Raw genomic sequence first — 14,005 nt, 5'->3', positions numbered from 1 at the left:
CAATTAGTGATTTAGCTTTTAATCATCAGATTGTTTCCTCTCAAGATTCACAGTGTGTCTGCAAATATACTGGCTGGCATTTGCAAATGCTGAGCTTCAGTTAGCTGTTTATCTCTTGTTGCAAACCACACAGCAGAAGCTTTCTATGCCAGCTGTACAACCTCACTACCAGCTCCTGCTCTGGCAGAGCTTAGTAGTGGGGACAGGCTGCCTAATGCCATCAGCCTCCATCTCGGTTCTTTCCAGAAAGCTTCTTCCTTTCTAGAATTGCCAAGTTTTTAAACTTTGCTGCTACCTCGTTTGAATCCCCGTTGGTATGTTTCTCAGACTATGGGAAACACCTCTATCGGGCAGCAGCGATATAGGAAGGTGCTGAAAGGCATCATCTCATACTGTGCGGGAGGAGGCAATGGTCAACCCCTCCTGTATTCTACCAAAGACAACCACAGGACTCTGTGGTTCCCAGGAGTCGACACTGACTTGATGGCACAACTTTAAGACACCTAGAATACTCTGGCTCTTGTGGACCCATAGCATTAGTAGGGTCCACAAGACTGTATCAACACAGACCATTGCTGGTGTCTTTTAAGCAATTGTCTTCCATCACAAACCCATTTCCAATGCCACTTTATTTTATTACTTTTTTCCCCCTGTGGTGCTGACATTTCTGCTATGCTCTGATCTTCATTAACTTGATGTACTACCAAGATTTGGGCTTTCAGCCAGCATTTGATGTCACAAGTGACTGCCGTTGCATGATGGGCGCTGGAAATAAAACCCCGCTCTGTCACTAACGAGCTTCCCGATTTGTTCTTGTGCGCAGGATCACATCGCAGGAAAACTCAGCTGTAATATTGGCGAAGGATTCTGGAGCATGAGCAACCAGAACTACCTTCTCCCAGACCTCTTGCAGCAAAGCCAGATTTCAGACTGTTCCGCGAACCAACTAAAAGTTGCCCTGGACAGCCAGGGATCTCCGAGCAAGTCTGTTTCAAGCAAGGTAAAACTTCAAAATCTATTCATTGGAAAATCACTCTGTTAGCTATACGGTGGGTGCTCCTAGAGCAGGGCTGCCTTCCTGCTGTTGTTGGACTACAAGCCCCATCATCCCCGGCCACACTGACCAATAATCCATCGGGTATGATAGGAGTTGTTGTCCCGCATCTGCAGGACCACCAGAGTTGTACATCCCTGTTCTAGAGCCTCAGTCAGCAATCGGTCTTCTTAGACATCTGCTTTGAGGCAGGGGTGTAGAGCGGTGGGCCAGACCCCAATTACCACTCCCCCAACCCCAAGCTCTGTGGTAGAGTACTTGCTTGGCATGGAGAAGGACCCTGGTTCACTCCTTGGCGTCTCCAGATAGGGCTGAGGAAGACCCTTTTCTTTCTGAAAACCTGGGGAGATGCTGACAGAATAAGTAATTCTGAACTAGATGGACCAATGGTCTGCTATGAAAGGTAGTCCATATGTATGTTGCTAACTGAGCAAAGAGGCACCTTTTTAGTGGTGATGCTCTTTATGGAGCAGGAGGAGAGCAACTGGCCCTGTCCATCCCCAGCACAGCATCCCTCCAGTGGCTGTTGCTGCTGTTGCTATCTTACGTTTCTTTGGGGACAGGGAGCCATTTTCTTTTATTTAAATAAAGCCATTTACTTCATTTATTTCTTTGTAAACCACTTTGGGAAGCTTTTGTTGTAAAGCGGTATACAGATATTTGCCGTATATCGTATGTGTGTTTCTAAGGAGCCTTTTCAGGGGGCTGGATTTGACTGCCAGTTAATGATTTCTCATCGAGTGGTCAAGGCAGCTGTTCTGTGTGGTGCAGCAACCCAAGAAGTAAGATGCAATATACAAAAGCTCTAGGAAAGTGGTAACATTGCCTACATAGCAAGCGTTGCTTTAAAGAGGATGTCATACAGTCTTGTCTCAGGGCATTAGGTTCCTTCAGTTCTTTCTCATTTTTCTCCCCCCAATGTAGGCACCGAGCACCAAAAACGGCTCCTCAAAAAATAGCTCCTCATCAACTTCATCGTTTACCCCGTTCATAGATCCTAGGCTTCTACAGATCTCGCCTCCCTCCAGTCCAACTGGGCCAAACTCTAGTTCCCGTAAGTGTGGCCGCTCTTCTCGGGAAACCTGAGGCACTTGGCTGTCTTGCAAAATGCATTCTTCAGAATTATCCGCTCAATTCCCCCCTTGGCTTCTAAGAATTCAGTGTGGGACTTTGCTGCCCTGCCCTTGCTGAGTTCTGGCAAAGAGATCCTTGCCGCTTTGTCATGTTGATACAGTGTGTGCCTGTCTCTCTCCAGGGAATGCTGTGCTGGCATAAAGTCCTATCTTCCCCTGCTTTTAAAGTTTCTTCAGAAATTACTTCTAAGGTGTTGAATCAGGTTGCTTCCACACTGCAGTCACACAAGCAACGTGCAAGGGACTTTTTTTTTTTTTTAAAGTTTTAACTTCCATGTGAAAGGTTTTTCGGGGATGACACTTAAGTCAACCCATTGGAACCAGCAGAATAAAATACCAGTTAAAATATAAGGAACACATGTGTACACACACACACACACCATATGCTAAAACCAAACTAACCAATCCCTGCTTCATCACGACCACTAAAAACCAAATCAACCCACTGTCTCCAACATAGTGTTTGTGGAAGATATTCAGGCTTTGGGAAGACTCTAGGGAAAAGACTCTGGGGCATTCACCTCTATACTAGCTGCTGCTGCTGCTTAGTGCAGAGATGGCACAACCGAAAGGCCACTCTGGATGGTGGTGGAACATAATGGGGAAATCAGACCTTTTAAGGCAGGGGTCCATACCCTAAATCACCCTGAGGGCTGCTTTTACATTTTTATTAACTGGAGTGTTACACTGCTCTAAACTGCAGAAGAACATGTTCCCCCCTACAGTTTAAAGTCAGGTTTTTCAAACTTTTAATCCATTCTTTTTGCTCTGTGTGTCTTTTTTTTTCTTTTCTTTTCTCTCTCTGTGCCTTATAGAATGTGCTCTCTCTCTCTCTCTCTCTCTCTCTCCCCCCGCCTTCCCCCTCCCCTTGCTTTGTTGACATTCTCTCCTTTTCTCTCTCTTCCCCAGTGCACTCTGTTCTCTGTACCCCATGGCATTTATTCTCCCTTTCTCTCTATTTATTTATTTAAAATATTTCTACCCCGCCCCTCCAGTGCACTACTGCTCGGGGCGGCTCACAGTCATAAGACAGATACAAGATACAATAAAAGTAATAAAATTAACTAAATTAAACCCCCAAAACAGTTGTCAGATTAAAAACCACAACCATTATTGGGTTCAGACTGAAGGTTATTTTAAAAGCTTTTTCTGACTCTTCACCCAAAGTTCTCTCTCCATCTCCTTTCCTTCTTTTTCTCTCGACACCCAGCATCATCCTCTTCTCTCTGTCTGTACCACTGCAGGTCGCTTTCCCCTTCCGTTACTCAGCTGCCCCTTCTTCTGTCTCTTTCCCCATCCCATCTCTGCATCCTCATTGTGTTAGAGAGCTCAGGAGGGGAGACTTCTTTATCTGCCCCTGCTCCAGCGGAAGTGCACAGGTAAGGGAGCACTGCTAATTCATATTGACTGGAGATACGGAGTTCTAAGTTGAAGGGGCGGGGCTTCTCTGTTGGCCAAAGATATGAGTGGCCCGCAGCCAGGGGCGTCGCTAGGGGAGAGGGGACCCGTGTTCTCCCGTCTCTCCCTTGGACTGAGGCAGGCAATTCCAAATAAAGTCGTTTATTTAGGAAATCCATCAGGGAGATAGTTGAAGACCTACATGCCTCCTTGATAGCTACATACAAGAAGAAGGGAAGGGAGAAGAAGGAAGTCTCTCTCTCTCTCTCGAATGAAACCTGAGGCTATCAGTCTAACAAGGAGGAATCAGTGTAGAGGAAGCATGCTCAGAGAGGGAATGAGCTTACTGGCTGTCTCTACCCCTAATGCCCCTAGCGTTCAATAGGGTTGCTGGTGCTAAGAGTCGGTTATCATGCAGGAGCTGCATCTCCAACGCATTGGCCCCAGTCTGTATTCCCAGCTCTTTTTCTCTTTCCCCACTATCTCTCGGTATCCCCATTTCCAGCTTTTCTCCCTTCAGTCTCTTGGTTTTGAGCCATTCCCCCTAACCAGTAGCCACAACTCCACCCTAGGCCTCTGAATCTTGGGAGAGGAGAGGGAAGCAGATGCGACCCAGGTTTCCCCCCACCTCTTTTGATGAACTTTGGGCGTGTTTTAGGTTCCCCTCGTGTGTCCGACCTGCCTTGTGAGAGCTTCCACCGCTCTGCATCTGGAACCCTGGAGGTATCTCGAGAAGTCGCAGGCAAACACCACACTCCTTTCATAACCGCCTCTTCCTTTCCTCTCAGCATCCAATGTGAAGCCAGAGCTCTCCAGCAGGCAAAGCACAAGGAAAGGGTCTGTCGTCAATGTGAACCCCACCAACATCCGACCTCAGAGCGACAGCCCAGAAATCCGCAAATACAAAAAGAAGTTCAATTCGGAGATCTTGTGTTCTGCATTATGGGGTAAGAAAGCCAGGGAGAAAGAGGCGGAGAAATGAGATTAGATGTCCCCTGATGTTTAGAAAGTGGTTCTAAACAGCAGCCGTGATGCCATGGAACCGTACCCAGTCTTCTTGTTCTAAATCCTGGAAAACCTCAGATCTGTCGACGGTAGTGCTGGCACTTGAATTCAGGTCTCCTGTGCCTGAATTCAACATTCCAAACACTGGACTGTGCTGAATTTATGTATTTTCTCATTTATTTTTGTTTTACCCTATTTACCTGAATCCAATTTGATATTAGAAATTGGCCGGGGGGTGAGGGAGTATGTAGTAAATCAGAGGCTTCTTCATTTCAGGTAAATACAGATATGACCGATATTTAACTTGTGTGGTTTTTTAAAAGAGGAATCATCTTAACTACAGAGTCATCTTCTGTTTGGATAAATATGGTCTTTGTTTCTTTGAGTGGGTTTTTTAAATGCCGTTTTTCCGGCCAAGGCCTCCCAGAGCAGTCTACATAGAATTAAAGAGCCCTGCTGACTGAGCAGACTGATTATCTTTATTTAGCAGGGGAACCATAGGAAACTGCCATATACTGAGTCAGACCATTGGTCAATCTAGCTCAGTATTGTCTTCACAGATTGGCAGCAGCTTCTCCAAGGTTGCAGGCAGGAATTTCTTTCAGCCCTATCTTGGAGATGCTGCCAGGGAGGGAACTTGGAACCTTCTGCTCTTCCCAGAGCGGCTTCATCCCCTGAGGGGAAGCTCTTTTAGAGCTTGCACATCAAGTCTCCCATTCATAGGCAACCAGGGCAGACCCTGCTTAGCTATGGGGACAAGTCATGCTTGCTACCACAAGACCAGCTCAACGGGTCCTCTCCACCCCCAGCACAGCATTCTTCTGTGAGCCCTTTGGGGATAGGAAGCCATTTTATTTGTTTGTTTATTATTTGTTTGTTTATATCTATGTAAACTGTATTGGGAACTTTGGTTGAGAAGCGGTATATAAATATTCGTATTTGTAAAATAAAAAACAAACCCCCAAATAATCAGATTGTTGATTGAGGCCGTTGATGGCTCTTAAAGCTGCAGCAGACCCCATATAAATAATACCCAAGAAAATGGCAGCCAGGCAGAACCTGGCACAGGGTGACGGTTGAAGGGCGGGGCTTCTCTGTTGGCCGCAGATATGAGTCGCTCACAGCAGCTCGTAGGAAGCTGTCCTATACCAGGTCAGAGGCTTGTCCATCTAGCTCAGTATTATCTACACCTGGGATTCTCAACGTTGGGTCCCCAGATGTTATTGGACTTCAACTCCCATAATCCCCAGCCCCAGTGGCCTTTGGTTGGGGATGATGGGAGTTGAAGTCCAGTAACATCTGGGGACTCAACGTTGAGAATCCCTGGTCTACACAGACTGGTAGAGGCTTCTCCAAGGTTGCAGGCAGGAGTCTCTGTCAGCCCTGTCTTGGAGATGCTGCCAGGGAGGGAACTTGGAACCTTCTGCATGCAAGCAGGCAAGTGTTCTTCCCAGAGCAGAATATCTTCCAGTGCTCAAACGTGTAGTCGCCCATTCAGATGCAACCACGGTGGACCCTGCTTAGCAAAGGGGACAGTGCATGCTTACTAACCAGCTCCAAGTGGCAGCAAGAGCTAGGGGGACTATATGGCACTGACCTCCCTGTAGCCCAGGTGTTTCGGCAGCCTGACTGAAGGCTCCATCCCCTGGGAAACAGCCTGTCACTGACTGTTCCATTGTCATTATGGATGCCTCACCATCAGCTTCCGTTCTCCATCTTCCTGACAGCAAGCAACGCTATGAGCTTCCTGGCGCTGATACAATATTTTACCCATCCCTTCCCGCCTCGGTTTGAGTCTTAAATGAGAAACAAAATAAATGAATGAAATGTGGGGAAGAAAATTATCCCAGGAAATGCAGATTTACAGTTTACAGCTCTCTGGGTTTCATTTGATGTATGTTTGGAGGAGGCCAAGATTTTAAATTAAGAACAGAACAGCATAGCAAAGCTGGTAATGATATGTGTGCTGAGGTGGAGAACGCTATGTTCTTACCGGGCCATTGAGAGTGCTTCACCGCATTTCTTTTCATGCCGTGAGATACCTTCTGCCATCTCATTATTTCCACCAGAACATTCTGATAAGAAACACGGCATATCTAACAAATGGCAACCAAACGGAAGCCTTGCCTGTTGGGCGTCAATTCCAATCTGCGGCCCATCAGTGCTTCCACAAGCTTGAATGCAATTTGCTTGCAGGCTCATTATTTTATTGGACATTCAGAAAGCATGTTGTGAGACTTGGAGATGAGTGGGAACCCCCATCTCCAATTCCTCAACCCCCAAGAAATTTTGCTAGTTGTATTGGTGCTTTTAAAGCTTTCCGTGGAACTCCTCGGATCCCACTTGGGAGAAAGTTTTCCTGTGAGAGGTTCCAAGTTTGTTTTTCTAGAGCCTGCCCACCATCTTCAACAAAAGCTTCCTTTTGTTGGTCTTGTGAGATCTTATTATCTAACTAAAAACCTGGGTGAACAAATGTGTCTTGACTGCCTTTTAAAAAATTGTAAGAGATGGGGAGGCTCTTAAGCCAGTAGGATTGCACAGAAGTAAGTGATTTAGTTCAGTGGGCTTCCTCTTCAGTAAAAAGTGCACAAGAAAGGGTTGGATTCAGAAATCTGCTCAGCTGCTCTCTCCTCTCCTTCTGTGTTGACAAGCTCAAGTTATGTTGGAAGCAAGCCAAGGAGGTGGGAGGTGTGTGGTTTGGGATCTGTGGGGAGGAAAGGAGGGGGAAGCTGAGATTTCTCGCTGCCTGTTTCTCTCCCCGCAGCGGAGGAATAAAGAACTGTCCATACTTCCAAACGCTAGAATGCATAAAATGCGGTGAAAGGCTCTCGACAACTGAAAAATACAGCTGCTTTCCTGCAGTGCATTTATAACATTGTAGGGCAAAAGCGCATCATTAAAATTCAAATCAAGGCATGGGAAATGTGAATGGCACCCTGCTGACAATGAAGCAACACCGATGTGGAAACACAAGCAATATGGAGAGGCACTTAACGGATACGTTGCGTGTATGTTGCAGCGTGTAATCTGGAAACCACCCCAGAGATGTATATATCAGGCAGTATAGAAATATGATAAATAAATAGATAAATGGTGGTCCACCTTTCCCTCTGATGCAGCCAGTTGGAATGACTGTTGACCTAGACCACGGGTGGGCAAACTTGCCCCCCCCAACTGTTGCTGAACTACAACTCCCATAATTCCCAGCCACAATAAATTATGCCTGGGCATGATGTGAGTTGTAGTTCCACAACAGCTGGAGGGCCTAGTGTGCCCAACACTTGTATAGACCAGGGATTCTCCACGTTGGGTCCCCAGATGTTATTGGACTTCAACTCCCATAATCCCCAACCAAAGGTCACTGGGGCTAGGGATTATGGGAGTTGAAGTCCAGTAACGTCTGGGGACCCAATGTTGAGAATCCCTGGTATAGACAGTCCTGGAAGGGGAGGAGCCAAACTGTAGTTGGTCCAGCTGAGCCAATGGAGGCAGCCTTGCAGTCTTCTCTCTCCCTTTGAGCTGGCCAGGTGGGAAGACTGCGGATAGAGGCAATTTGGGGAGGGGAGGGGCCAAATGGCAGTTGGTCTCACCATTTCAATTTTTCCTTCCTTGCCCGTTAACAGGGGTAAACCTGCTCGTGGGGACAGAAAACGGCCTGTGGCTTCTAGACAGAAGTGGGCAGGGGAGAGTTTACTCGCTGATAACCAGGAGGCGGTTTCAGCAGATGGATGTGCTCGAAGGACTTAACGTGCTAATTACCATCTCAGGTCTGTTTGCTGTCTGCAAGTGTCTGACCTAATGTTGTTCTGCAATCTCCTCAATTACAAAGGAGATTAAACTGTAAATGAGGTTGTAAAAACTCACCGGCTCTTTCCGATGGGTCTCTGTCCTTGTTCCTGAGGCAGATGTGATGCCGTTGCCTGTGCTTCGTTGCCTGCTTAGTATGTAAACTGGCTTGTGAGATTTATAGAGTACTCCGGATCCTTAAAAGTAACTTAAATCTGGTTCCCAGTCTTTAACCGCATCAATCAGTATGTGTGTGTTTATTCAATGAGTGTCCCATCTCTGCTCTGGAAATGGATGTCAGCAACAAAGAGTCACAGGTTAAGGCCCACACACTTGTCCTCCCCTAGTTTTTAAATTGTGGGTCAGGACCTATCTGCAAGTCACTGTTGTTCTGAGGGAAGGGAGAGTGGAAAGGATACTAGTGCTATCTTGATTCCCTAGTAAGGAATGCAAATTGTATGCTGTGTATCTTCTTGCCGAAACAAGGCATCAGTGAATTAGCATGCAGACTTCCACATTACACATCAGGCAGCATGGAAGAGTAACAATCCAAACAGAGGGATGGTTCTAGATTAGATCCAGAACTCTCCCATATGGAATGTGATCCTTTTTATTTAGTAACAGAAATGGCTTTATTTCTTGTTGTGGGAGATACCACAGCTCCTTGGTGGAGCACATATTATGCATGGAGAAAGTGCCAGATTCACTCCCCAGATTTCTCCAGATTTGCTTCCAAGTATCTCCAGCAAACTTCATGTGGTGTGTCAGGCTGAACAATAGTACGCGGAAGCCGCCTTCTACTAAGTCAGACCGTTGGCTTGTCCAGCTGAGAATTGTCAGTAATGACTGGCAGAGGCTCGCAAGGGTTTTATTTGTTTTCTTTTATTGATAACGACGTGACGTGGCTTCAGAGAGTGATCTTTCCCAGAGACTGAAAGGGAGACCTTCTGTGTGCAAATACTGTGTTCTGCCAGTGGGCTACAGCCCTTCAGACCTCAGGTGGTCTGTTATATCGGCTCCTTTTGCACGCACGTAGCCAAGCAACTAGATCTTCACCACAGAATGGTGCAGTCGCTTTGCAAGTCTCTACCTAGGTCCATGAGCTGTGTTTGACACAGGGGTCATCGCTGAGCAGCAGAGCACAGGCTTTGTTCTGCATGCAGAAGGTCCCAGGTTCTGCCTCCGGCAGCTCCAGTTAAAAAAAGTATCCTTAGGTAAGCAGGCCCAAGAATAGTCTCTGCCCGAGACCTGGGAGAACAGCTCCTGCTCGGAGCAGACCAGACAGGGCATCCCAATCATCTTGCCTCAATAGAAGAGCAGCTTCATATGGTCTCATGAGGACCGCATGCCACGTTGCTCCCAATTTAAGAGACAACACTGTTTAAACTCGGAACTTCTCATCTCTTCCTGCTGTGCTGCAGCTGCAGGCAAGAATTCAGGCAAACCCTACCAGCCGAGCACAGAAGTAAGCTAAAAATGTTCCGTTTCCTCTTCTGCTCCAACAAATGTCAGGCAAAAAGAATAAGCTACGGGTGTACTACTTGTCCTGGCTACGGAACAAGATCTTGCGGAACGACCCCGACGTGGAGAAGCGGCAAGGCTGGGTGTCGGTGGGTGATCTGGAAGGCTGCGTGCACTACAAAGTGGGTGAGTCTCTTCCTTTTCCCTCAACAGCCGCTGGCGCCACTTGCCTGCCCATCCCGTCTGCCCCTCTGTGTGTGTGTTTATTTATTTATTTATTAGGTATTTCTGTGCCGCCCAATAAACACATCTCTGGGCGGTTTGCATGTTGACCTCGAAGATGAAGGGGGCCATAAAATAGCTTTCTGTCTCCAAGGGCTCATTTGCACAATCCAGATTCAGAACTTGTCATCCCTGAGATAATGTAATTCTTGTCTACACAACCTAGGAATTCCAAGGAGTTTTCTTGTGCTGGCAGACGGGTCACTTCTTGCACATCCTCGGGTAAATGGTCACTTGCACGTCCTCATCCAGTGGGGTAAACCCTACCATGGCTTATGTGATCATGTTGATTGGCATTAATGTGATGAGTTACGTGATCGTTTTGTTAGGTCCTGATGACTCTCAGGTCAGCCTCCTGTGTTGCTCCTGAACGCACGGCTAAATCGGAGACTGAGGGGGTAAAGTGGACTGCAGCACCAGACTACAGGCAGGGCCACCTGTTCTGAATGCTCCCCCATGCAAAAGGGATTTTGCCTACTTAGCAGTTATCCTCCGCTAACCAGGCCAAGAGGCACCTTCCAAAGTGGTGACTCCCTTGTGTCTAGCAGGGGGAGACCAACAGGCCCTGTTTGGCCTTAGCACACCATCCTTCCAGATGCTGTTGCTGGTACGAGCCCAGGGGCGTACCTTGAGGAACAGGATACCACCTCCTCTTCCTCCTTCCTCCTTCCTTTCTCCTCCTCCTCGTCTATGTAAACCACTTTGAGAACTTCTTTGTGGAAAAACAGTATATTATAAACAATAGTAGTAGTAACTGTGAGTAAAATACAAAACTAGCATATCAGGGAGAGAGGTTCTAACCCAGCTTATTTGCCGTTGTGCTGGTTTTCAACTTGTAGAGAGCTTTTCATGAAGGGGTGTGTGGAGAGCCCGGAGTGCAAGGCCCTGTTGGTTGAAGGCTCTGCACCCTGCGATTGCTCCCGTTGAGTTTCCGCTGCTGCCGCCACTAACTGTTTACCGTTGCCACCTGGAACCCCCAAACCCTGAGTTCATTCAAAACTGAGTTCATTCAAAACGGCATTCAAAACGGTGATCCCCTACCTGCAGTCTGAAGTGATGCAGTCAATTTTGCCACCTCAGGACTCTGCCTCCCCATTTCCACCTCATTCTGCTGCCCGTGTAAACCGGCTTGAGACGAGTTCAGTGACTTGCTATCCCAGGAGAGCTGATGATGATATAAATAGTCTACAGAACCCCTACAGCCTGAAGCATCATGTTTCATGAAGAGACATGCAGCATGCATGAGAGCTGGTCTTGTGGTAGCAAGTGTGACTTGTCCCCTTAGCTAAGCAGGGTCTGCCCTGGTTGCATATGAATGGGAGACTAGAAATGTGAGCACTGCTAGATATTCCCCCTCAGGGGATGGAGCTGCTCTGAGAAGGACATCCAGATTCCAAGTTCCCTCCCTGGCAGCATCTCCAAGATAGGGCTGAGAGAGATTCCTGCCTGCAACCTTGGAGAAGCCGCTGCCAGTCTGTGTAGACCAGGCATTCTCAACGTGTGGGTCCCCAGATGTTCTTGGACTTCAACTCCCATAATCCCCAGCCCCAGTGGCCTTTGGTTGGAAATTATGGGAGTTGAAGTCCAATTACATCTGGGGACCCACACGTTGAGAATCCCTGGTGTAGACAACACTGAGCTAGATAGACCAAAGGTCTGACTTGGTATATGACAGCTCCCTATGTTCTTGTGAGAATGCTTTCCCCAGTTCTATAACTAGCCGATTAAAGAAAATTAAATTTATTACTTTCCAGTGAAATACGAGAGGATCAAATTCCTTGTGATTGCTGTGAAAAACTCAGTTGAAGTCTATGCCTGGGCGCCCAAACCATACCACAAATTTATGGCCTTTAAGGTAAGAAAGCAGAACAGATTCATACTTCTGAGGTGCTCTGGTTTATTTAAGTGGCACCTCTGTCATTGTATTGAACAAGGGGAGAGCAGTGGTCCCTATTCCTCTGAGCAGAGTGTTCCTTCCAGTGGCTGTTAGGAAGGTGCACGAACCAGTGCTGGGATAGTTCAGTGGCGGCAGCAGGGGGTTACCTTTAAGGTGTTCTTCCCTCCCACCCCTGCCACATTTCCTCCGCTGGCGCTGTCTCCAAAACTGCTGGCACAGGGCGACAGCATACCTCCTTGTTGCCCCGGTCAGCATCAAGCCAGAAGTGCCCAACGCACGCAGATGTGTGTTACGTACTTCTGGTCTGATACTGACCAGGGTGGCAAGGAGGTATGCTACTGCCTCAGACTAGCGGTTTTGGAGACAGCGCTGGCGTGGGAAACACGGTGGTGGTGGGGAGAGCACCCTACTGGTCCCTTAAAGGTAACCACTCACGCCGCCGAACCGGCTCAAATGTCGGACCGGTTTGGAGGTCCAGCAAAGGACCTCCGAACTGGTTAGTGCACATCCCTAGTGGCTGTTGGCTGCTGTCGCCATTGTGTTCCTTTTAAGATTGTGATCCCCTTTGGGATACGTTCTATTTGGTGAAGCTCGCCCACCTGGTCAGATTTCAAGTAGGGAGAGAGAAAAGTGGAGAAACGAAGGAATTGCTATCAAAAGTGGAGTCAACTCTTGTTATGCTGGAATAGATATACTGCTAACCAAAATGCATCATGGGAATTATTGCTGTTTTGATATTTCTGATACTGATGTTGCCAGATAGATGCAGTTACCATGGATGATAACATCTATAATCTTAATTTCACTAATTAATGTTAGCAAATGTCAGTGTTGATTTTGTAGAGTTCTCCACCTAGGAAGGAAGGAAGGAAAACACTATTCCACTCTTCTTATCAATTGCAAATTAATAGCTGGAAAGATGTGCAGCATTTGACTTTCTTTCCTCCTCCCCTCTGCAGTCCTTCACTTCGCTTCATCAAAAACCACTGTTGGTAGACTTGACGGTGGAGAATGGCCAGAGGCTGAAAGTCATCTACGGCTCACCGGTTGGATTTCATGCGATTGATGTGGACTCTGGCTCTGTGTATGACCTGTACCTGCCAACACATGTAAGGAACGGCATTCTGTGATGGGAGACTTCTTTATTCCTCAGGGCTACAGCCCCATCCCCTGCAGGGGAATATCTTACAGCAGTCGGCGCTCCCAAATAGTCACCCATCTCAAGGCAAACCCTGCTTAGCCAAGGGACACCTCCATGCTCGCGACTGCAAGATTGGCTCTGCTCTCCACCTTCTCATTTGTCTTGACTTCTCCTCTGTAACTGTTGCTGTCTTCCATTCTGCTTCCAAGCTAGAGTGTGGAATGTGGAAGACAGTTCTGCTTACACAAGGTAGTTAGCAAATTCTATGACAACCTTTCTGGGGAAGCCAGAAATGGCATATTTAGCATCTCCCTTAGTTGTGGCACTATTCCAGACGAACACAGCCGCCTTCTCAGACAGTTCTTTTATGATTGTCTGCTTATTTTGTGCATACAGGGCTGGAGTGTGCATGGAGCCTTCCAGAGTTACATAGGCAAAATAGCAGGCCTCTGCCTCCAAGAGGCTTACAGTCTATGAGGAAGAAAACAAAGGAAGGGAGAGACAAGGGAGGGAGGGAAGAGTGCAGATAAATGCATTTACACCTGCTTGGTTACAGCTGGGCACAAGGGCTGATAGAATAGGCCAAAAAAGACCACACAGAGAATAGGTTGGTTTTGCTGAGGGTTTTTTTTTTTTTTTTTTTTTTAAGGAAGGGGGAAGTTGTGCTGCCACATGCTGAGCACCAGCCATGAAGCTGCAAGTGGGGGAAGGTCGCCGTCTCAAAAAAGAATGCTGTTCTGCAGCAAACTCCCAACTTAATTATAAACGTGAAGAGCAATATTTCCCAGATGAACACCCACCGTATGGGGACTCCCTTAGGAGAGCTGTGACCCTATTTGTGCTCATCT

General features: G+C 47.3%; 1 protein-coding gene across 4 annotated transcripts in view; it reads left to right on the top strand.

The window, feature by feature from the left end:
* Positions 1 to 14,005, top strand: part of NRK (Nik related kinase) — a 95,343-nt gene that overhangs the window by 68,614 nt on the left and 12,724 nt on the right. For all 4 annotated transcript variants that reach the window (XM_053273782.1, XM_053273781.1, XM_053273780.1 and 1 more), the window contains 7 exons: positions 824 to 1,000; positions 1,979 to 2,108; positions 4,374 to 4,532; positions 8,214 to 8,357; positions 9,889 to 10,023; positions 11,874 to 11,974; positions 12,976 to 13,125. In XM_053273782.1, the coding sequence (XP_053129757.1) occupies positions 824 to 1,000; positions 1,979 to 2,108; positions 4,374 to 4,532; positions 8,214 to 8,357; positions 9,889 to 10,023; positions 11,874 to 11,974; positions 12,976 to 13,125 (996 nt within the window). The remainder of the gene's footprint in view (positions 1 to 823; positions 1,001 to 1,978; positions 2,109 to 4,373; positions 4,533 to 8,213; positions 8,358 to 9,888; positions 10,024 to 11,873; positions 11,975 to 12,975; positions 13,126 to 14,005) is intronic.

Source organism: Hemicordylus capensis, chromosome 11, assembly GCF_027244095.1.
Source record: "Hemicordylus capensis ecotype Gifberg chromosome 11, rHemCap1.1.pri, whole genome shotgun sequence".
Classification (NCBI taxonomy): Eukaryota; Metazoa; Chordata; class Lepidosauria; order Squamata; family Cordylidae; genus Hemicordylus; species Hemicordylus capensis.
The sequence above is the reverse complement of the archived record's forward strand: the minus strand, read 5'-3'. Positions and strand labels throughout refer to the sequence as shown.